Source organism: Marmota marmota, unplaced genomic scaffold, assembly GCF_001458135.2.
Source record: "Marmota marmota marmota unplaced genomic scaffold, marMar, whole genome shotgun sequence".
NCBI lineage: Eukaryota > Metazoa > Chordata > Mammalia > Rodentia > Sciuridae > Marmota > Marmota marmota.
This window is the reverse complement of record NW_026000206.1, coordinates 7,603,760-7,627,116: the sequence shown is the minus strand read 5'-3', so window position 1 is coordinate 7,627,116 and position 23,357 is coordinate 7,603,760. Positions and strand designations below refer to the sequence as shown.

General features: G+C 41.4%; 1 protein-coding gene across 1 annotated transcript in view; it reads left to right on the top strand.

The window, feature by feature from the left end:
- The first annotated feature begins 4,053 nt into the window (after positions 1 to 4,053).
- The window catches only part of Dhx32 (DEAH-box helicase 32 (putative)), a 40,571-nt gene continuing 21,267 nt past the window's right edge, over positions 4,054 to 23,357 (top strand). The window contains exons 1-4 of the mRNA XM_015498386.2: positions 4,054 to 4,128; positions 4,792 to 5,314; positions 13,655 to 13,848; positions 19,478 to 19,850. Coding sequence (XP_015353872.1) covers positions 5,033 to 5,314; positions 13,655 to 13,848; positions 19,478 to 19,850 — 849 coding nt within the window. The 5' untranslated portion in view covers positions 4,054 to 4,128; positions 4,792 to 5,032. The remainder of the gene's footprint in view (positions 4,129 to 4,791; positions 5,315 to 13,654; positions 13,849 to 19,477; positions 19,851 to 23,357) is intronic.

Genomic DNA, 23,357 nt, shown 5'->3' with positions numbered 1-23,357 from the left:
TAGCAGGATCATTGCTGTGCGGAGAATTTGAAAGGGGCTAAAAGAGGAGATAGGAAAGGAAGCCATTGCAGTAACCCAGGTGAGAGAGGATGGAGCTCAGACCAGGCATTCACAGTACAGCTTATGGGGCCCTTGGTATTTTTTGAAGGTAGAGCCTATGTGATGGGGTGTGTTAGTTTTTTACTATTCCTATAATGAATTACCGTGAATTCAGTGGTAATTATTGACTTTCAGTTCTTTAGGTTAAAAGTCTTCACTAGATCAAGGTGTCAAGAGGGATATGGTCCTTTCTGGAGACTTGAGGAGAATCCCTTTTCTTGCCTCTAAGGGCTTCCCAGGTATTCCAGGACTGTCTCCTGGTCTCAAGGTCCCTCGTCACATTCTTTGCCAGGCAAAGAACATTCCAGATTCACATGTTCCAGAGATTAGGACATTTTGGAAGCCACTATTCTGCCTACCACATCATCTGAAGATCGAATGTGGGTTCTGAAATTTTAAAAATCTAGGATAACTAAATATTTTGACCTGAGCAACTGAAAGAATTAACAAACAGATGGTGGGGAAGATTTGTGGCTTTGGGGTGGATGCTGGGAGCTCAGTTTCAGACATGCAAAGTTTGAAATGCCCATTAAATAAATATCCAAGCAGAAGATAATGTAGTTGAATACATGAGACTAGAGTTTAAGGGTACAGATCTTAAGGACATAAAATGGGAGGTAGGCGAGACTGCTGAGGATTTGATAGGTATGATGAATCCATTGTATTAAATTGAACACAGGGAAAAAAATGCAGAAGAGCTATATGTTAGCCAGCTTTTTCATCATGTGACCAAATACCTGACCAGAACAATTTAAAAGAGGAAAAGTTTATTTGGGACTCACAGTTTCAGAGGTCTCAGTCCACAGATGGCTGATTCCATTTTTCTGGGCTCAAGGTGAGGCAAAACATCATGGTAGAAGGGTGTGGAGGTGGGAGGGGCAACAGGGAAGATGTACCTTTCCAGGGCACATCCCTAGTGACCCACCTCCTCTAGCCATGCCCCACCTGCCTGCAGTTACCACCCAGTCTATCAAACTAGGATGGACTGATTAGGTCACAGCTCTCGCAACGAGTCATTTCACCTCCAAATATTCCTGTATTAACACAGGAGCTTTGGGGGGACACCTCACATCCAAAGTTTTAACAAGATACATCCAACCATAAACATAAAATGTTACTCTGGATCAATTTTACAATCTTGTTTCGCTTAATCCCTTGAAAATTTTGTCCTTCCTTTTCTATGAACTATATTTCCAGAATTATCCAACTAGCCCTAACATATATAAATGACTAAGACATGATTTCATCTTGAATCAGCTTCTAATTCTGTCTTATTGAGGTTGTCTGTTATTTAGACATATTTTCATGGATGCCCATTTGAGAGTTGTAATAGATTCACTTCAAAGGGCAGTCACTGACAAACTGCAGTACATGTAGCATACACAAACGAGAGCTTTGAAAAGGAGTGAATGTCAGTCTTTTAGATTCAAAATTTTTACAGTGGAATCTTTATACTGGTAACAGAACAATTTTCATTAAATTTTGTTTTGAGTGATTTATAATCTACCATATTATTTGTTTTTCCTTCTTTTGGTTGGCACTATTAAATTTGCCAAAGCAGGACATGGACCTCTTGTACATTTTTAATGACCTTTGGGCGGTGGGGGAGGGGGACTTTTAGCCTGACTTAGTCCATATGCAGGACTAATGGAGAGAGGTGTGTGAATATCAGTGGAGTTGGTGGGCCCAAAAACTCAGCCTCCATGGGTCTCAGCCACTCCCCCTTCCAAATCGAGAACCCAAATGGCATAGCAACAAAAAGTTCCTTGGATTGGCTGAAGGGCGTTCCAGAGGCTGTGAACTTGCTATTTTCATCTCAGACTCATTGGATTCTATATTCTGCCCTTTGCGGACTTAAGCATTACAGTTACACCTGTCTGACAAGCCTGTGTAGTATCTAGTGTGCCCGTGAGTGGGGCAGGTTAGAAGAGCCTCCCTAGGAAGGCAGGCTGACCACAGGGTGGCACGGGCACTGAAGCCCTGGACAGGAAGGACTCTGGGGCAGCAGTGTGGTTTTGACCCTGTTTATTTCAGGGAAATCTGAGGTCATCATCCTGTTGTAGAAACTAATATAATGGTGACCCAGCATCATTAAGAAAAATTTAAAGTGTGCGTGTACTTTCTGCAGAAGGTAGAAGTTTGGTTGTCTGCTGCTGCAGGAGAGACTACCCTGGAACATAGCAGCTTACAATGAAGTTGACCATGTGTTATCTCTCAGGTGTTTCTTTTTATGTTGAGTGGGCTCCCAGGGGTGCCTTTCTTCTCAGTCTGGTATTGACTGGGGTTGCAGTCATCTGCAGACTTGATGCAGCATGTTCAACAGCCCATTAGCACAGTGGGAGTCTGTGCTGTCAGCCGCTGTGGCTTGGGCATCTCAGAGTCATAGACGGTTGCAAAACGGAGTGTTCCAAGCGAGGGGTCCCTTGGAAGTGATTCAGCGTCACTGCATTCTTTTGGGCCTAGTGAGTCACAGGGCCAGCTCAGGTTCTAGGCGAGAGGAAATCACTGCACTGGAACAGTGTGAAGGGATGGTGGCCCATGTTAGTTCCGCTGTGTTAGTGCAGTGAGGATAAAGCACAATGTGTAACCAAGGGCTGGGGGAGCCGCTGGTCTCTAGAAAGAGGTCTGTTCAGAACCTGTGCCTGTTCCTTGAAGGTTCAAAGGGTCCCTGCTTTATATGACTTTCTTATAATTACAGGATTATTATACTGAGGGAGTTTTAGAAATTAAAATAAACATTTGGTAAAAAATAAAAATAATCAATTTTTTTTAAGGCAAAACAGTTAAGAAATAGCAGCAAAATAATACCTAAGGCAATCATGGATTGTAATAGCAGTTTAATTTACATGTAGTATGAAAACCCTTTGAAGGGACTCTAATCAGAACAAAAATAAATAAATATAATGCTAAATTTCATCTTGTCTTGGCAGTCTAATGTTCTGGCTCTTGGATACCGTCTTGAAGTCCATTTGTCCAGGGATGTGAAGCCACATGTTTCCTACAGCTGGTCTGTGTCTCACACCACAGGGGCAGCGAGATCTGAAGTGAAGCCATGTGTGGTGTTTGTGTCACACACCATTATAATTCCATTTTAATTGTGAAACAGTGGCTTTCAGAATGAATTTTTAAGAACTCTACCTGCATAGAGCTAAAAAGTCCTTCTCCTCCTTTGGTTCTTAGTTTCTCCCTCTCAACTTGCTCATGTGTAAGGTTATGAAAGTTCTACCTTGGGCTGGGGATGTGGCTCAAGTGGTAGTGCGCTCGCCTGGCATGCGTACGGTCCAGGTTCGATCCTCAGCACCACATACAAACAAAGATGTTGTGTCCGCCGAAAACTAAAAAATAAATATTAAAAAAATTCTCTCTCTCTCTCTTTAAAAAAAAAAAAAAAGTTCTACCTTGTTCTTGCTCCCACCCAGGTGCGTGCGCGTGTGTGTGTGTGTGTGTGTGTGTGTGTGTGTGTCCCCTAATCTGTCGATCTAAGCCACAAAGGCAAATGTTTCCTGAGTGACTATTCCCTGGAGCCCCACTTGGCTAATGGAGAGGGCTTTTCTCGCCTTTGGGGACCAGCTAGTCCTTTTAGCCCCTGGCTCTACTGCCTGAAGCAATAGCTAAGCCAGGTGGTGTGTGAAGAGAGAAATTAAATGAAAGCATATCAAGGACTGTATTTTACGATTTGTTCTTTTTTTCTTTTTTCTTTTTTTTTAAGAGAGAGAGAGAATTTTTTAATGTTTATTTGTTAGTTTTCGGCGGACACAACATGTTTGTTTGTATGTGGTGCTGAGGATCGAACCCGGGCCGCATGCTCGCGCGCTACCGCTTGAGCCACATCCCCAGCCCTTGTTCTTTTTTTCTTGAGTTTTCTGTCTTTAATTTTTACCTGGTTAATGTGAGAAGGGACCCCTTTCGTCCCCCAGCAATGCTGATTGGATTTTTTCCCTCTTTTAATCACAGTGAGTGTGTGGAGGAAGAAAGACCACTTGCCTGACAATGGGGGATAAGTTTCTGGTGCACCTTACCATTTCTTAGGTAATTTCTCTTCATTTAAATTAGAGGTTGCCCTCTGTTAGCTCTTGGATCTGACATGTTGAGCTGAAGATCCAAAAATCTCAAGAAATATGCAGGAAATTTCTGATTTAATTAAGCAAAAGACCTTATTAGTGAAGCTGGTATAACCACACATGAAAAGAAAGAAATACCTTCACTTCCCTCACTTTACTTTCCAAACTGGCACAAACAAAAGTAAAATGAAAAGTTTTTTTAACCTCCTTTCTTTAAACTAGAGGATTTTTGAATAATAAGAGACTTCTGGAAGCCCACATCAGGGGAACCCTCACCAGGCCTTCACAGCTCTCTTTTGTCATGGGATTAGGTCACCAGTGATTGATCAGCCGCACCCCCACCCCGCAGCTTTCCATTGGCCGTGAGGGCAGGCAGAGGCCTGTGACAGCTCAGGCCGAGAGCACCAGGCCTGCTGGGGAGTCATTCTCCAAAATGGCCAGGGAGAAGTTGCAGCCCACTAACCTGTAAGAGCCAGCCAAAATTGTTCATGGTCCTTTAAGCAAGTGGCAGAAATGACAGACTGTAGCAAGTTAGCTCAAAAAATCTTGCTTTTTGTTTGAATGCCTGTAGTTTCTAACTTCTCATTTGTATGCCTGATTTTGCATTCTTTTTCGTGTGTTTATTTTTTAGCATGGTTTATTGACAGTCATTTGACATGTGAAGAGTACTGAAGAGGCCAGCACAGTGGGTCCACAGCAAGAGGAACTGGTGCCGGCTTGAGGAGTTTCACTTGCCAGAAACCTGGGACTGCGTCTTAGGGACGGGGACATCCCAGTGTGTGTTAGGAGGCTTTCAAACCCTTTTGCAATGGGTTACTGAGAGGAGAAGCTCGGTTGGGAGTGTCGGCTGCCTGAGCTCATTGGTGAACAAGATGGAAGAGGAAGAACTGGAGTGTCCAAACTCCACCTCGGAAAAGCGCTATTTTCCTGAATCCCTAGATTCCAGCGATGGGGATGAGGAAGGGATCCTGGCCTGTGAGGACTTGGAACTGAACCCTTTTGATGGATTGCCATATTCATCGCGTTATTATAAACTTCTGAAAGAAAGAGAAGAGCTTCCAATATGGAAAGAAAAATACTCCTTTATGGAGAATCTGCTTCAAAATCAAATTGTGATCATTTCAGGAGATGCTAAATGTGGCAAGAGCTCTCAGGTGAGTAACCTCTACAAAAACAATTTGCTTTAGGTGTTGTGTGTAAGAGTGTGTGTGTGTGTGTGTGTGTGTGTTTAATTACATGTCACAGCATAGTGTTCTGCTATAATAACAATAATAGCTAAAACAAAAAAGCATCAGCAATTCAGATATCATAATTAAGTCAACTTATTTTATTTTACTAATGACAACTGAATAACAGTTAATACTTGTATGGAAATTGATTATGTTTAGTGAATCCCTGAATTATCTTTAGAATAACCCATTTAAATTATCTTATTTTGCATGTTATATTTTAAGACATGGTAGGTGTTATTTGCCCACCAGGGGATTAACTGCTACATGTATGTGCCCAGGGTTCTGATAATCAAAATGTGTGGTTGTGCTGGTTGGTGAAGTTGGTTCAGGATAATCAATACACCAGAGTGGCATAATTTGGCTGGCATGTTCTGACCTCCTACAGTCATATTTTAGCCTGGTTTGTTCTCAGCCCAAAAACTAAAGAGTTAATGAATCTTTACTGACCAGGTTGCTACTGCTGTAGTGGAACTTTGAGTTTTGATTTAAATGAGAGCTATGCTTCACTCTTAAATTATAGATATTTATAATGAAAGAATTAGAATAGAACACAAAAATCATCTGAAAAAAATCTTTAAAAAACCTGTCATTTAAAAAAAAAAGTTTTTAGTTGTCCATGGATGTTTATTTTATTTATTTATTTATATGTAATGCTGAGACTCGAACCCAGTGCCTTATACATACTAGGCAAGAGATCTACCACTGAGCCACAACTCCAACCCAGCCCAAGTCATTTTTTAGATGACAAACTGTAGCTAAGAAGAATTTGATGATTGGCTGTCTCATGTCATGTGGCTTTCTGAATTGGGATGAAAAGAATACTCTCCACTCTACGGAATCACTTCCAAGTTGTTTGTGACCGCTGGCACCTACTTGTTTTTAAATGTAATTAGGAGAAGAGGTGGGATAATAAGTGTTTTTAATCTGGTTTATAACTGCCAATATCAAGAGTATATTATGTTATGTTCATGATAAATTATTGTTACAACGGTTGATTTCAGTTCACCACAAGAAGCTAATTGTCATGAAGGTTCATTTCCAAGTCTTCAGTAGAACTAAATGAGTATATTTTTCCTGGTTATTGTGAACAAATGGCAAGTTTAAAATTTTTTAAATTTTATGTTGCAGTTAATTAAGACTTATAAAAAACAAATTCCCAATAGTACAGAGATTTTTCATATTTTGTTCACTCAGATTCCCCAAGAATAATATTTTACTATATTTGATTTATTATTCTCTCCCTCCCCCTGCCCTGTTACACACACACACACACACACACACACACACATTTTTATGTTGAAAGTTTGAAGAACTGGTTGATCACACAATGCCCTGTGCCTCCAAATACTTCAGCAAGTACTAAAAAACAGAGCATAGTCACAATGTAATTACTCAAACAGGGAGTGTACTGCTGACCTCTCATTATTATCTAATTTCTAGTCATTCACATTTAATCAATTTTCTACCCATGGGGGAAAATTATAAATTTATTTTAAAAAATTGTTTTCTAGTTCAAAAATCCAATCCAAAATTGTGTTGTAATTTCCGTATGATTTAATTTTTTTCCTTGAGTCTGTAACAACACCTCAGCATCTCCTTGTCCTTCATGACCTTGACTTTTGTGGAGAGAGATCTTATGTGGAACTTCCCCTGTTTGAATGATCTGGTATATCCCCAGGGTTGAATTCAGGTTCTGCCTTTGTGGCAGGAAGACCACAGAAGTGCCCCGTGACCCCTCTCAGAGCGTCCTATCAGAGGCCTAACATGTGGCTTCTTCCCAGCTGGGGGTGTTACATCTGATCATCGGTGAGGTGGTGCCTGCCTGGTTTTTACTGTGGCGCTACTGTCCCCCTCCTTACTCAGGAGGTCTGTACTTGGAGGCCGCTGTGACGCGTGCTTCTCGGCGTTCACCTCCAGGTCTAGTGTGACTTGCTGAGGCTGACCTTTCCAAGACTGCACTGGTGGTAGCCAGATGATGATTTTTCTCATTTCAACATCCCTTCTACATTTATTGTTTAGAATTTATCAGCTTTCTCTTTTTGTCATTTATTTAATTATTTATGTCAGTGCAGACTCTTATATTTTTTATTCTATTGATTATAGTTCATTACAAGGCATTCCAAAATACATAACAATTTCTTCTCTTAAAGATCACAAATTCTGTCAGAAAACCCAAATAGTATATGGGAAATTTTAAAAAACTGTAGATGCAGGTTAACAGTTCTCAAATTCTGAGTATTCTAAGACTAAACAAGTAATAAAAATATTGTAAACAATGAGAGCTACATTTCTCATGGAGAAGGGAGTTACAAAAAATATGGAAATTGGGAGGGCTATGGTGGGCCCTCCCAATTTATTTTTGTTACTCAAATTGTCCCTGATATGCCCAGTGGGAACATCAAAGTCACTTCTGTGTCCTTGACTTACCTGCATCTGTCTCCAATACTTCTTTGCTTTCTGGCCCAGTGAGATGTGCCAGGCTCATCCAGGATATTCCCTGTGCCAGTCTAGGCAACAGCCCTTCTTCTCAAGAAGACTGGTTCCTTTTAGCAGCAAGCTGCATTTAGAAACCAGGACCTGGACCCTAGCTGTGCCCACTGCCATTGGTTTGTCATTTCTTCAAAGCCCTCTTGGTGGATAAAGCAAGGAAAAAGTTTCTCTCTCATGTCTGTCTGTCTCTCTATCTCAGTATGAGTTCCTAGTGGGGCCTCCCATACCAGTTCAGCACCACAGGGCCCATCATAGCCCTCTCAATTTCCATATTTTTTTGTAACTCCCTTCTCCATGAGAAACGTGGCTCTCATTGTTTACAATATTTTTATTACTTGTTTAGTCTTAGAATACTCAGAGCTTCAGAACTGTTAACCCACATCTACAGTTTTTTTTTTTAAAATTTCCCATATACTATTTGAGTTTTCTTTTAGAATTTGTGATCTTTAAGAGAAGAAATTGTTATGTATTTTGGAATGCATTAATACCTAGCCGTGATTTCTCCCGATATTTTTAGCTTCCCAATAACTTAAATAAATCATGCCTGTTTTCTCTTCAGTGGGAAGGCAGTGTGTATCTTCAGGTTCAGAGAAATAAAAATTGTACTTAAATGATGAGAAATGGGTCTGTTCATTGGTTGTTTTCTTAATTCTGGAAATAGATTGGTTACTTATTTATTTTTAGAGGTTCTAAGACTATTTCCTTATTCCTCACAGTTTTAAAACCTTTCAAAGAAAAGCCTGTCTCCAGAGCCAAGTCTTCCAAAGGTCCTAAAAATTCCATCACTGTTTGGTGCAGATGTTATGGAAGCTATTTTATGACCGCCCTAGGGGAAAAGAGGACAGTGTCTCATCTGTTTGTAGAGCCTTTCCCTATTACGTTTTTTTGGGGCAGGCTTGTGAAAGAGCCTGAAAGAAAGTGAAACATTTTTAGAACTATCTATTTTTCTTGCTTCTTCTCTAACTTGTCCTGAAATTCCCCACAAATGGATGGGTCAGTGAAGTGAATAAGCATGAAATGTCTAAGATCTAACTTCAACATACCTTATATATAATCAGAGATATGATAAATCATGGTATAATGGTATATTAAGAATTGTAATGCAAAAATAAATTAAAAAATAAAAGATCGAATTTCAGAAGCTGGATGGCATAGAACATCTCCATCCTACTGACTGGGCGAACTTTCCCATCATTTTCTGCTGGTAGATTGTACCTGTATTCACCCCAAATCAAGATGTGTGTAAATTACGATACCCAGGGATGTGCGACCTTTGATTCAGAAGGGCCCCACCACTCTGTAAAGAGTTCTGTTGGGCAGGACGAGCCACCTTAGGCACAGGCACTCTGCAAGGACCCTATTGAAGGGAGTCACACCTTTGGGGAGTTGGTGGTCCTCAGAGTCTCGTTTACCTTGTGAATTCTGTGATTCTGGTACTGAAATATGAGTGAGTGGTTGGGACCTTGGCACTCTGCCACAGAACTGGGGGCCCTAGTGACACCAAGCAAGGAAAGCAGAAAAGGAGTCTGGCCTCATGGACAGACTAGTGATTTAAAAATAAGGCTTGGGCCCTTTGGGACTAGATGTGTTGAAAAGAACAGTAGTAGTATCCTGTCTCACAGAGACAGGTCTTTTCTCTCACTTTCTTTATTCTTACTTAACCATTTTGCCATAAGATGTGGTAAAGCAATCTCTAGCTGCGGATGGACAGGCAGAAGGTTCTATACCATTACAGCTCACATGGATATCCTCCTGCACACCTCAGTGATAAGACCATGCTTGCTGCTTGCTGCTGCTGCTATATTCTAGTTCCCGTCTGGAGCTGGCTGCAGATTCTTACAGGAAATCTGCAGCCAACCCAAGGACCTTGGATTCTATCTCCCCCAGGATCCAGTAATCCAGCCTCTGTGCATGCTGCTCAAAGTCAGGAATGGAGCACCTTTGCTTCACTTTCCGAATTTGTACAAGTTGCAGTAACTGAAGATGATCAAGGCTATCCGTGGATTGGGTTTTAGTCACCCGGGGGTCTCCTGTTTCCTATTCTCACAGCAGCAGATCAGCCTAAGTCCTAGCCGTTTTCCTCCAGGTAGGAGGTGCAAGGCTGGGATGCACATTTTGGTCTCTGCTTAACACTGATTGCCTGCCTTGCAGGCTTCAGGGTTGGGACATAGGCTTTGGGGCATAGCATAAGACACACCTCACTGCTCTGGCTTGAACATATTTGGCATATCATACAGTACAGGAAACTGCATCTATAAAATGAATTGAGAAATTATTAGGCAAGCTTTAGAAAGAAAAATTTAAAGTATTGATTTCTAGTTGGGGAGAGTTTCTAGGCCCAGCATATAATCTTGGGACTTGTTTATTGCCAAAGTTGCCAGCAAGTTGCTTTGTAGATAAATTATTTTTTTCATATGTTAAAGGAGCAATTTCCTATTTTTATCACCACATTGCATAACTTTTGCTAAATGTTCAGTGCCATTTAAGTCACAAAATCGCCCAGGATTCAGTGTTTCTCTGAAGACAGCTAAAGCCAAATGATTTGTGAAAAGACACAGTTAGCTGTACTTCCTAATTCCTGTAAAGTCAACTTGGTGACTAACCTGTCCAGAGTAACACTTCCTGATGGGGAATGTCTTCGAGACCTCTATCTGGTAGGTAATTCAGTAGTGAGAAGAGGAAGGTATTCTGAGGGACAGTGGAAAAGCTGCCGAGTGGCTACTCAGAGGAGAATTGCAGGCAGGACAAGGAGCACAGACACCAGCAGTAGGCTTCCTGTTAATTATGGCACAGAATTCCAGGGTTCCTTAAAGAGCTATAGCCTCAGTGTCCCTCAAAAGTAGAAAATATCCAAATTTCCAGCATTTGCTGCATCATAACTTTTTTAGGCCAATATTTGGAATTTGCTGAGGAATCAAACTTCAGAATGCACCTTTGCTTTCCTAGAGTGATTCCAAGACAACATGCAGGAATTCTAATAGAGAGGACAGCTAGCTCTGTCTCATTCCTTTATATTCAGAAATGACCCTTCAGTTTGTATTCCCATCTCTTACTGTTCCTACCCACAAACAGTTGTTGCCCAAAGCGGAGACGCATCTTATGTAGTGAGAACCCTAGTGGAGTGTGTGCTCTGAAATTAGTTGTAATTTCTATACAGCTAGGAACTTGGCCACTAAACGTGTGTGTTCAGCCTTGCCCTAGATATTATCTGACATATGGAAGGACTGTTCCCATTTTATTTTCTCAAGTAAATAAAATGAGGGGATTGGCCTACATGGCTTCCAGAGATTCCTTTTAGCTCTGAAATTCTAGGATTGCCATGCCTTTATGTCTAGCTCTGACCTCTCTCTTAGGCCTGCTTCTCAGTTGACCTCAGGCAGCTCCACCTAATGTCTCTCATTGTCACTTAGTCAGGGACCGTCATACTGACCATCTTCCTGACAGTCCCAAAGGCCATCTCTTTTCCTCTCAATAGAACTTAGTATTATTATCTTGCTTCACTCATTTATTTTACTTTCTAATTAACAGTTGTTATTAATTTATGCCATTACTCTGGGGTTTTATATTAGAAACCATGGAATATTTATTTTTTCTTCCTATGCATAATTAGTTAATGGGTACTGCCTATTTCTCCTAGGTTCTATTCTCTTGTGCTTAGTCCTGAGCCCAGCCTTTCTCTGCCTTCTTTTCAATTATGATGTCTTTATCATCCATCCATCCAAATATTTATTTTCCATGTGTCAGGTCCTCTATTAAATATTGAGGACGGATATAAATCATACATGTTCAGTTTAAGGATCTTCCAGTCTAGCGGGAAGACAAAGGTTCAAAAAGTGATTTTAATGCAGTTTTTCACATGAGTGCTATCTGAGGTCTACACTAAGGACCCTGGATTATGGACCCTTACATGAAGGAAGTCACTTTAAAAACTAAGGATTTGATTAGGAGATATATATATATAAATAAAATAAATATATATTATGATTTTATTTTATATGACTATATTTTATAATATGAAATATTATAAAAAATATATTTTATAGTTCTATATTACTGGGACAAATATTATATAATCATGTATATTATATATAAATATATGTATATTTATATATTTGTCCTATTTATATATATTTATATTTGTTAAGGAACGAGGGAAACAAAATGTTATGTGAATTCTCAGATTGATGATTGTGAAACAATTCTAGACTGTAGAATCATCAAATTTTAAAATATTTCTGGAAAGTATAAGTAAGTAATTTGTTCATTTATCATACATTTATTGAGCACTAGGATAGTTTGGTGACCAAAACAGACAGATCTCTGCTCTCAGAGTTCAGAGTCTAGTTGGGGAATTGGGGGGTGGCAGCTCTGCCATGGTTAGGAAATACACCGGGATCCGATGCCTGGGAATGACGAAGCCCATGGAGCGCATGCCTGAAGGACAGCTCTCATCCATTCAACACATTCCCCCCACAGACAAGGGAGCTGAAGCTTGGGAGACTTGTGGCTGATGTGGGTCAGGTCAGTGACAAGCCAGGCCTATGCTGGCTTTGGCCCCGTAGGTGCTTTGTGATTTCTTGGCTCTGCCTTGATTTCAGATTTCCTGAGCACATCATCTTAAACCTGCTTCTTTCATAGAACAAAATAGACAATGAGTAGATAGTTACTAGTAATTTCAACCCGTTGACAAGGCTGCCCCCTGTCTTCAGATGGAGGGAGTGCATTCTTTCTTAATACAAGTGAGGGCCTGCCATACTCACTCATCTCGAAATTACTAATATTTCAAATTACAGTGAGGATTAAAATCTAAGAATTCCACGATAAGACTAATAAATAGGAGACCTCAGATCATTAAAAATTCTCCAACTTTCAGATGCTTTAGATCTAGTTAAAAATACTCTTGGAATGATTTTTTTTAATGCATTTAAGGCAGAATTTATTGATAGTATCTTAAGATTGTAGCTTACAGATAAATTCAGTACTTTTCTGCTATAACAATTCTTACACAAATTAACTTGATAAAAATCAATTGATTCATAAAACATTTTAGTAGCAGATTTTTTTTTTCTTCCTGTGGTGCTGGGGATTGGACCCAGGGCCTTGTGCATGCAAGGCAAGCACTCTACCAACTGAGCTATATCCCCAGCCCAAATACAACACATTTTAGATAAAAGTATTTTCTAAGCAGCTTTGCTTTCCAAATCTATGTGGGAAACCATTTGTATTTAGATACCAAATTACCAGAATATTTTAGTCTTCATACCAGAAGAATGTTTGGTCACCCAGTTTACTTAGTTATTTTTATGATCATTTAAATTTAAAAGTAAATGCTTTGAGTTGCTCATTTTCGTTTAAATGCTATTTAATATTTACACTCTTAAAACATAATAGCAGATGCCAGAAGCTATATTTTTGATGAGGCTTTCTTATCACCAGAAGAAAATAATAATCTGTAAATAGATGAGCCTTTCAGAAATAGCTTAGGTTAAGAATATTTTTTTATTTTTCTCGTTATTTTTGTCTTTCTTTGAGAGTCAAACTTAAATAGTTTCAATTTCCCTACTAACTCTGGTGTATTCTTAATTCATGACAGTGCATACATAATACAGCTTGATCAGAGTTCCATTTAAGAAGATTCAGTACAGTCCTTTGGTGACTGGTGAAAGAAAAAGTCCCTTAGAAGTCGGATCCTACTACAACAGAGCTGTCCCTGCTGTGGTTGTCGTGTTTGTCATAGTGGGAGCTGACCCTGTGTCATTTTTCCCTGTTAAGGTTCCTCAGTGGTGTGCTGAATATTGCCTTTCCGTTCACTACCAGCATGGGGGCGTGGTGTGCACTCAGGTCCGTAAGCAGACTGCAGTCCAGCTCGCCCTGAGGGTAGCGGATGAGATGGATGTGAACATCGGGCATGAAGTTGGCTACGTGATCCCTTTTGAAAACTGCTGTACCAGTGAAACGATCCTGAGGTTAGTTCTGGAGACTTCATCGGCTCCCTGATGACCCTTGGCCTGGGCTCTGTGATCCTGGAAGAGCATTATTCTTACTTCTATGGGTTGAGCATCTGGGGTAATAATAACTGTGTCTCAGTGTCCAGCCTGATCGCACCAGCTATGTCCCCACCTTGGCACCATCAGAGATTCTGTGTCAAAACTTCTTCCATGGCTCCCATAATCCTCAGGAAAAAGTTGCAGCTTGTTAGGTTGGTGCCCAAAGACCTACAAGCTCATACTTGTAGAGCTCTGCCTGCTCATACGCCCACACCATCACCTGTGTGCCAGCTGTGGGGGCCTCTACGCTTCTGTGCGTTTAACCTGTGCTTCCCTATGCAGAGAATCCAGGCCTCTTGTGGGCATGGCTGTTTCCTCCCAGTCACTCAAAACTCAATGGGAGAGTCACCCACACCAGGAGGCTTCCTGACCCTCTGCTGACAGGAATTTGAAACCCTCTGGGCTCCTATATATCAGCCTCCACCACACCCTTTCCATCTGTGTTCTGCAACTTTCTTTTTCAGTGTCTTAAGGCATCCCAGGAGCCTTCTCTGTGGCTACTATAAGTTGTGGTACCTCTTCTTTGTGTTTAGCTTCCATGTGAGATTTCTTTTGAGTAAAGGCTTCCGAGAGCTTGATACAAAGAAGAAAGGAGAAAAGGAAATAGGAAGTAGGAAAATTAGAAAAGTCACTGTCCTGGACCAGTGCTTCTTGAGCAGTTTTATATCATAGCCCTCATAGACAGAGTATCTGTCCAGCACCTCAAGGAAATGGTGGGTGCTTCTTGCAGCCAGAGGTGACCACCTGTAGGCTCTAGCTGCCCGGGTGCTGCCTGCCTCTCCAGGAACTGAGGGGATCTGCATATACTGGGATCAGTATTGGTGTATCTGCACATCCATAACCCACTTATGGGGCATGCCAGCGGGCCATGACATGCCATTTAGGCAGCTATGCTTCAGAAGAACAGGACAAAGATGGCTTTCTGCACACTCATATCCCCAACATTCAATCTGCTTATCCCACAGAGGATGCTAGCAAATTTGCTAGAGGAAGGAAATAGAATTGTTCTGGCCTAGCTACTGCTGCAGACTTGAATGTGGCTCCGTGTCCGTTCAAAAAGCCCATGTGACTTGTTTCATTTGTACTAAGCTGCTTTCCTGCAAATGTTCTGTCATCAGAAATAGAAGACTTTGATTCAGGCTAGGGTCAAGCTATGGGGAATCTTCACACCAAAAGCACTCTGACTTGAACTTGTTGAGAACACATTACCTTAGTGATATAGCCCTGCTGGCCCAAGTCATCAAGTTAGTATTTCTAATAATATTTATAAAGTTCCTGTTATGTAAATGGTGCATGACTGACAAGAAATGGAAACCTTCTCTGCCTCTTGGGAGCTCACAGACTAGTTGCACAGTTAGACGGGCATGACATACAATGCTGAAAGAGGGAAGGAGCCCTGGGGGTAGCTTCACTCTTCACCTTTTACAGGTTAAAGTAGCCTTTTTTTTTCTTTTTGTACTGGGGTTTGAACTCAGGGGCACTTGACCACTGAGCCATGCCCCCAGCCCTATTTTGTATTTTATTTAGAGATAGGGCCTCACTAAGTTGCATAGTGCCTCGCTCTTGCTGAGGCTGGCTTTGAACTCGTGATCCTCCTGCCTCAGCCTCCCTGAGCCACTGAGGTTACAGGCGTGCGCCACCATGCCTGGCTAAAGTAGCCTTATGAATTGTCATGATTTTAATTAAATGATGGTTCTAAAGGTTCTGAAGTAAGTGCTTGTGTTTTTATATCTTTAATGCCATTTAGACTTTGAAAATTCTTTGATCAGCAAACCCTTGGACATAGTCATTTTAAAAATAGAATAATGGTTTTATCTTAATATGAAATCAGGTGTGTATGTGTGTGTGTGTGTTTATTTATTTTTTTAGAAAGCTACAAAGATGAGGGGCTGGGGTTGTGGCTCAGTAGTAGAGTGCTTGCCTAGCACTTTCGAGGCCCTGGGTTCGATCCTCAGCACCACATAAAAATAAACAAAATAAAACTATTGTGTCCAACTAAAAAATAAATATTTTTTAAAAAAGAAAGCTACTAAGATGAATAACTGGAAATCTAATCATATTTGAGAGTAGGTCAAGACATTCCTACCATTTAAACATCTATCACATATTGGACTTGCTTTTGTGAGATTATTCAGGGTGCAAAACTCAAGCATTCAATTCTGACAGCCAAAGGAAGGTCCACAATTTACATTAAAGTGTCCCTTTCTTAATAGGGACAAGAGCTTTGGGTGAGTGGGGCTGCGGTGCAAGGCACTCTGATGACAGCCTGCTTCAGCCGCTGCAGGTCTGCTGGGGCTCTTGCTGGCTGCTGGCTGCTCATGTTTTTGTATTTTCGTATTACAGCTCTGCTGCTGGGACCTGGGGCTTTCTCTTCACCCTGACCTCCCCCAAGCAGAGTCAGGAGACGTCCTGCTTGCTGTTGCTGTGAATGGGGTGCAGTCTTGGGTAGGAGGCGAAAACAATACCTTATTTTCCTCCTGGAGCTCTGTGCTCTGGAGGAGGCAGCGTGACTCTATAATGAACCTGTCCTCTGTGCTTCAGTTTCCTCATCCCTAAAATCGGATGACTGATGCACCTGCTCAGAGGGGTACTGTGAGGCCTGGGTGAGTCCATATAGGGGACCCACGCATAGTGTATGTAGGTGGTAGCCATTTTGTAATTATAATTAAATTTCTAATTAGATTTTTATAATTGGAGCCAGATTCATTTTCCTGGGGAGGTATGCTAGCCATAATTTTGAATAAGCTCAGATTGAATTGCTACTTAAGGCAAAGGATTTAAGGTTGATTGTTGATTAGAGGAGGCAGTATTCTTCATAACTCCTTGAAAACTAATCCATCAGGCACATAGTGGGCCTCAGGAAAGCCATCTTATGTCCTCTACTTTGTTTTTTTGTTTTTGGTTTTTTTGATGCTATATATAACAGTTTCATTCTTTAAGCTTTTTTTTCTGGCCTTTTTTGAAAAAAGAAGATACCTGAATATTATATACCCAAAGTAGTCTTCTTGTAAAAGTGACACATGGATTTTAAATACTGACCTTTTCAGTTTTGAAAACTGAAAGTTCTCAAATTTCCATTAAGATCAAACTCAACATATAAAATTTTAGAAAATATTAATGTTAATAAAACTTTTAAATATTTTATCATATTCTTAGCATTTTTAAGTCTTAGGGGGTTTTTGTTTGCTTGTTTGTTTGTTTGTTGCAGTGTTGGGGATTGAACCTAGGGGCACTCTACCTACCTAGAATTATAGGGGTGTACCACGGCACCCAGCAGTCTTAAGAATTTAAAATTTGTACTGCATTTCCTGAAACCTTGGCAGTGTATCTATATGTTTTTCATGGTTATCAGTAACAGCACTTTTTAAAGCACTGTACACATAAATGTAAGAAATATATCTTTGAAATATATCCATGTCAGAAAAAATTGAAGATTTGTGTAGTAAGTTTTAGGGTGAGCCTTTGTGATTCCTTTAGTTTGATATGATCATCTGGAAGCCAGGCCTTGCTTGCTGAGTTTTAAATAGGTCACCCTCTTCTCTTTTTCTAATTACACCTATGTGTATTTACGTAACACACACGCCTCCTGTCTGACGGCAGTGCTGAGATGGGTTTTGCTGAAAAAGGAACAGAGATTCAGTTTCTACCATTAAAGAAGTAGTATAGATTAAAATGATTTGTTTTAAGATGAACCAATAACAAGATGGCATTGTATCCTACTAATTAACCTTCGAAAAAGGGGACCTGAAGGCCAAACTATGCATGCCTACATTTGTTCATCTGTATCTTGAATAAAATGCAATGTTGAAGAAGTCAAAAGATACTTTCTTCTTTAAGTTTGAGGAAAGGAATGATTGCAGTTTGTCGCTGCCCGTTTGGTAAGACACGAGAATACGTATGAAAAGGAAGGCCGAGAGGAAATGCGTTGATCCCACAGAGCAACAGAGAAAAGCAGGAACTTTATCCCCAAGATGTAGAGGCCAGGGAGGCAATCTGTAATTTAACAGTGGCATCAGACATGATAGGTGTTCAGGTTGAGATCTTGACTCTGTGCCTGGCTTTGTGACAGGGTGTTTAGCCTTTCTGAATCTCAGGTCCTCATTCATAAAAATGAGATGGTAATAAATCTACCCTGAAGATTTATTCTGAAGGTTAAGTGAGAAACCGTCTGCCCTGGACTGGCAGCTTGCCTGATACACTAGGAGCTAAAACCGTGTTTCTGTTCTTCTCTTTCTTCCTTTAAAGTGGTCAATTGAGAGCTGTGCCAGGGTCCCCAAGACCCACTAGGTATGATGATTTGCCAGGAGGATTCAGAATATAGTTTACTCACACCTAAGATGTATTGCAATCAAGATATATTTAGTGAAAGGATACAAAGCAAGACCAGCACAGAAAATGGGGTATGGGCTGAAGTTAAGAGGAAACCAGCATGAGCTTCTAGGAGTCCTCTCCCAGGGGTCACACAGCATAGTGAGTTGTGATGATATGCAAAGTGGTGTCCTCCTGGGAAACTCACTAGACTCAGTGCCCAGGGGTCTGAATGGAGGATGGTCACATAAGCACCCTCTGCCTAGTACAGTGCAAGCTTCCAGACCCCCCGGAGGAAAGCACCAGGGCAGCCTCAGTCTTGTTGCTTGTGTGGTTTAGGCGCAGTGGGCCAGTGCTGTCAGTTCTGGGAAGAAAGGGTGAAAACCCTCCCCAAATCTGAGTTTCCAAATGCTAGTGAGAAAAAGCCTTGCAATCAGTCCTTTCTGAGAATAGCAGTCTCAGAACCATTATGTACAAAGACAAACAATAGCAAATACCTTAAATGGCTAGAAAATGTGTAAAATTGCTTTCTTTAAGCAACACATAGATAAATATATGTCAGAAAGATATTTGAGTGACAGATAGGTTATTTTTTATTATTTTTAAAAATAAAATCCCAAGAACTGCTGAAAAAATCCATTAAAATCATTAATGATTCCTGCTGTCTCCAGGCATTCTGGCCAATTTGCATGCTGTTCTCATATGAAGATTATCTTTAGAGACTTGTGTTTGTTTAGTATTGGAGTGAGAGCCCAAGCTTATTGACGACAACATATTAGGGACACACTCCCACCGTGCACCGCCAGTGATGGAGATCTCCCTGTGGGAGCTGGCTGCGAGCCTGGAAAGCGTATGCCGTTACGGAGAATTCTCCCACTGATGAAGGGGAAGGGACAATGCCTACCTGGTGAGGGTGTTTTGTGGTAATGTTTTTTTATTTATAAAGCTTTGGGTCCATGTTAAACACAGCTCTTGTTACTATTTATAATAAGCATTTAGGCAGAAGTCTTCAACCTGCGATCGTCCTTAGAGAACCCATGAATATATATATATACAAACTGGGTGTAAATTTTCTTGATGTCTATTTTCCCATGTTGGAGGCCTGTAGATTCTACCACCTCAACAGTATCCTGGTCCCAGTGAAGATGTAGAGCCACTGATTTAAAGAAAAGGATACAAGGGAAAGTTCTCTGCATGACTTTCTTCAGAATATTCTAACTGTAATGTGCCTTCTTTACAGGTACTGTACTGACGACATGCTGCAAAGAGAAATGATGTCCAGTCCTTTCTTGGGTAGCTATGGGGTCGTCATCCTGGATGATGTCCATGAAAGCAGCATTGCCACCGACGTGTTACTCGGACTTCTCAAGGATGTCTTGCTAGCAAGACCAGAGCTGAAGCTCATAATTAACTGCTCCCCTCTCCTGGTCAGCAAACTCAGCTCTTACTATGGAAACGTGCCTCTCATAGAGGTGAAAAATAAGCACCCTGTGGAAGTTGTGTACCTTAGTGGGGCTCAAAAGGATTCTTTCCAGTCTATTTTACGCCTTATCTTTGAAATTCACCACTCGGGTGAGGAGGGCGACATTGTAGTCTTTCTGACCTGTGAGCAAGTAAGTAAGTGCTACTTTGACCCAGCAGTGTGTAATGAGGAATTTCATTTGGGAAGCTTTTAATAACTAACACACGGTTTCCATCTGCCGGGTAACTGTTTAAACATTGAGCTCCATCACACCTCATTCTTTGACACTTCCAAAGCCTTGGCAGGGTAAATAAAACCTGCGCTGAGAGGGGAACAGGGAAGTGTTGCTGAAGTCACATGCTGTTCTGCAAACAGAAAGCGAGGCTGCGAGGTGCCTGTGGAAGTGATCTCCAGGCCAGCTCCCTGGCCAGGGCTGCCCGGCCCAGGCCTGCTGGCTTCCTCGTTGTCTGTGCAGTAGACACACAGGGACTCTCAACTGCTCCCTGGTGCCCAGGCACATTTGTGGAGATCACAAATCTCACCTAAGCTCTTGGGATGGAGTTCAGCAGCAACAAAGTTCCCATAAATGTTCCTGTGACAGTGGGGTGCGAGACAGAAATGGTGGATTGTGCTCCCCAGAAGGCCATCTCCCTAGAATGAGCCTCCTTTACTTAAAGATGGAGGAAAAACCTTAACTTGGATTTCTTGCAAACTTCTCTTCAAAAGAATGCTTGGAAATGTACAGTTGAGCCTCTTTTCCATTTTTGGTTGCTTTTCTACAGCGAGTTGCCATTGGGGTTACTTCATTTTTTTATTGAAGCTACACTGACTCTTCGTTGATTCATGGGCAGAATCTAAAAGCCCCCAGATCACCAGAATCCCACCTCTTCTTAGAGACTGGTTGCCTGGTCCTCTTCCCTTCAAATCTGTTCACTTAGAGAGTAAAAGTACTAGTTCTTAGACCATGACCCGAACAGATAGTGATTCTAGTGATTTAACAGAAACCGAGGAGGAAACTGTTCCCTGCAGGCTGTGTCACCTGCTGAAGAGAGGAGCATCTGCACCTCTGTCAGAGCCTCTGCCTGCACATTCCTGTACTGCCAGGAAGAGCCCAGGAGAGTCCCTGCCTCTCAGAGCAGGAGGAACACTGGTCCTCCTAGCTTTGGGAACTTTAGACAGTTTTCTTACAACTTAAATGTTACCTGTTTCCTTAAAGAAAGTCACTTAGAATCTTAAATGTGTATGTTCTACAGTGTATTTATCAATTTTTTGTACAAAGATGATAAACATTCTCTTGAATAGTAATCCACCTATGAGAGTGATTTATTCTATTGTCATGTCCTAACCTTGCATGATTTAGGATATTCAAAAAAGTCCTCAGGAACATAATAAAATGACTAAGGAGGCAGAGAATCTATGAAAACAGAGGTCCCCAGTGTCACTGAGTGAACCTAAGGAAGGGAAAAATGGCAACATAAGAAATCTAAAGCATATAGAATTGCCAGGTGAAAAAGCAGACCTGCATTTCTGCAAAAGGAGAAAGTGTAATTAAGCCTGGTGGGATGAACGGTTATCTTGTCTTTCAAGTACGTAAACAAAAATTTCAAAATGAACTTTTGAAAAATAAAAGCTTGTAACAGAATTGGAATGGTGGTCTTAAAGCATTTGATCCTTGTAAGTAACGTAAGCTATAAACTAACGGCAGCAGTGACTGTTGACCTGCTGGACTTTAGAAGGTAAACTTCACTGAGGCAGGTTGTGGAAACCGAGTCCACAGGATGCCAGACTGCCAGGGTATTTCTGTCAGGAAAACCTCAGTCTTACAATCTGAAGATCTTGAAAATTATATGCTAGGATAGCTGCTGGGTTTCTATTCTCAAGACTAAAAGGCTCAGGGGTCACTCCAGTTGAACTGGGCTAACTGGAGTGACTCCAAAGAAAAAAGTATTTGTGTCTCTAGTCGCTGTGACGACGGCTCCTCTGACCTTAAGGGTCCAGAACGAGAGCGAGAGCACGCGCTGACTCCTTTTATTGAGGAGAAGCTATTCAAATGAGGCAAGGGGTCAGGTTTCAGGGGGCTGAGTCTAACTTCATGATGTCCACTGTCAGCAGGTTGACGGACACCTGGGTAGGCCACACCCAAGGGCACAGTAAGAGAAGGACACACACGCAAGGCACTGCCATGGAAGATTCTATCCTAAACAGGGCAAGGGGTTATATTACAAAGGAACAGGTGAGCGTAGCTCCACCCATGGGGCTGTAGGAAGACACACCCATGCACGAGACCCCGACCCTCGAGCCTCGAACCCAAGAAGGGTGAGGAAAGCTCTGCCACATTTCTGCGACTGAGCGCCTCAGCACCCAGCCGGGGAGTGTAACTCAGTCACGTGTAAGGTTGGTCTCCCACAGATAGCTGCAGGGGGATTTTGTAGTTCTGGCCTCTGAGAGTAAGATCCCTGAAGACGCTGGAGACCCTCTGGTCCATAGGCAGTAGCTGCCGCAGTTCTGCTGACTCCTGCAGACCTTCCCTGGAAGCTGGCTCTTCCTGGTGATTCAGCCCCACAGTCCACCCAACAGGTGCAACACAGTGTGGTTATGGGCTTCTCTTTTACCCCTCTTATTCCATCACTGTTAAGATATTCCTCTTTGATGGTCTTGGAAAGGTTTGTCTTGCTTGGAAATCCCTGTTCACAGCTGTGGATCATTATTTCCCTGTGCTATTTGAAGCTTTCTTGGTTCTTATATAAAGCTTTAAAACCTTCCATAGTGCTTAAGTAGCATATGAGAACAAACCCAGGCAGTTTAGTGGAATAGTGCTCGCTGTGATTTTTTATTGAAAAAGTACATTTCAAATTGCAGAAACATTTTGGTTTCATTGAGTCAGTAATGCATTCACATTAGGTATGTGATATTTTTCTCAAAGTTCTTGCTTAGTGTCACATCTGCTGTGAATTAATCCCCCTAATTCACCTGCTGCCCAGGGTCTTGGCACCTGAGACTTACAGCCCTGAATGTTTACAGGGTATTGTTCTTATCACTTAGCTATTGTTTAGCCTGAAAACAAAAACTCAAACAAGTAGAAAATGTAGTGTGAGATTTATGGTGGTGTCTAGCCCCAGAGTACCCTGCAATGACAAACTGTCAGAGAAGCTGTTGGCAGGTTGGCATTTTCTGGTTCTATGCAGTTGAGGGTCTCCTCTCGTTTTGGAGGCTGGACATCTACTGAATATTGTCCTTCAGTAGATGTTGCCATTTTGCATAGCTATACAGGTAACGTCCTATATATACAAAGGCTCTGGACACACGGAGTAAGAAGATTCAAGGAAATGATTGAACAAAAGATATTAGGCACCAGGTGTGTTTTAAGCATTTTTAAATTTCTGAAGCTTATGGCCTCAAAGCTCTCTATCATCTGTGCTTGAAGACTCTAAATTTTGTGTGTGTTTTTATTTTTATTTTGGTACCAGGGGTTGAACCCAGGGGCACTTAGCCTCTGAGCCACATCCCCAGCCATCTTTATTTTTTATTTTGAGACAGGGTCTTATTAAATTGCCTAGGGCCTACCAGGCCTCTGAGATTAAAGGTGTGCACCACCATGCCCAGCAAGTCTAACTTTTATTTATTTATATATATATATATATATATATATATATATATA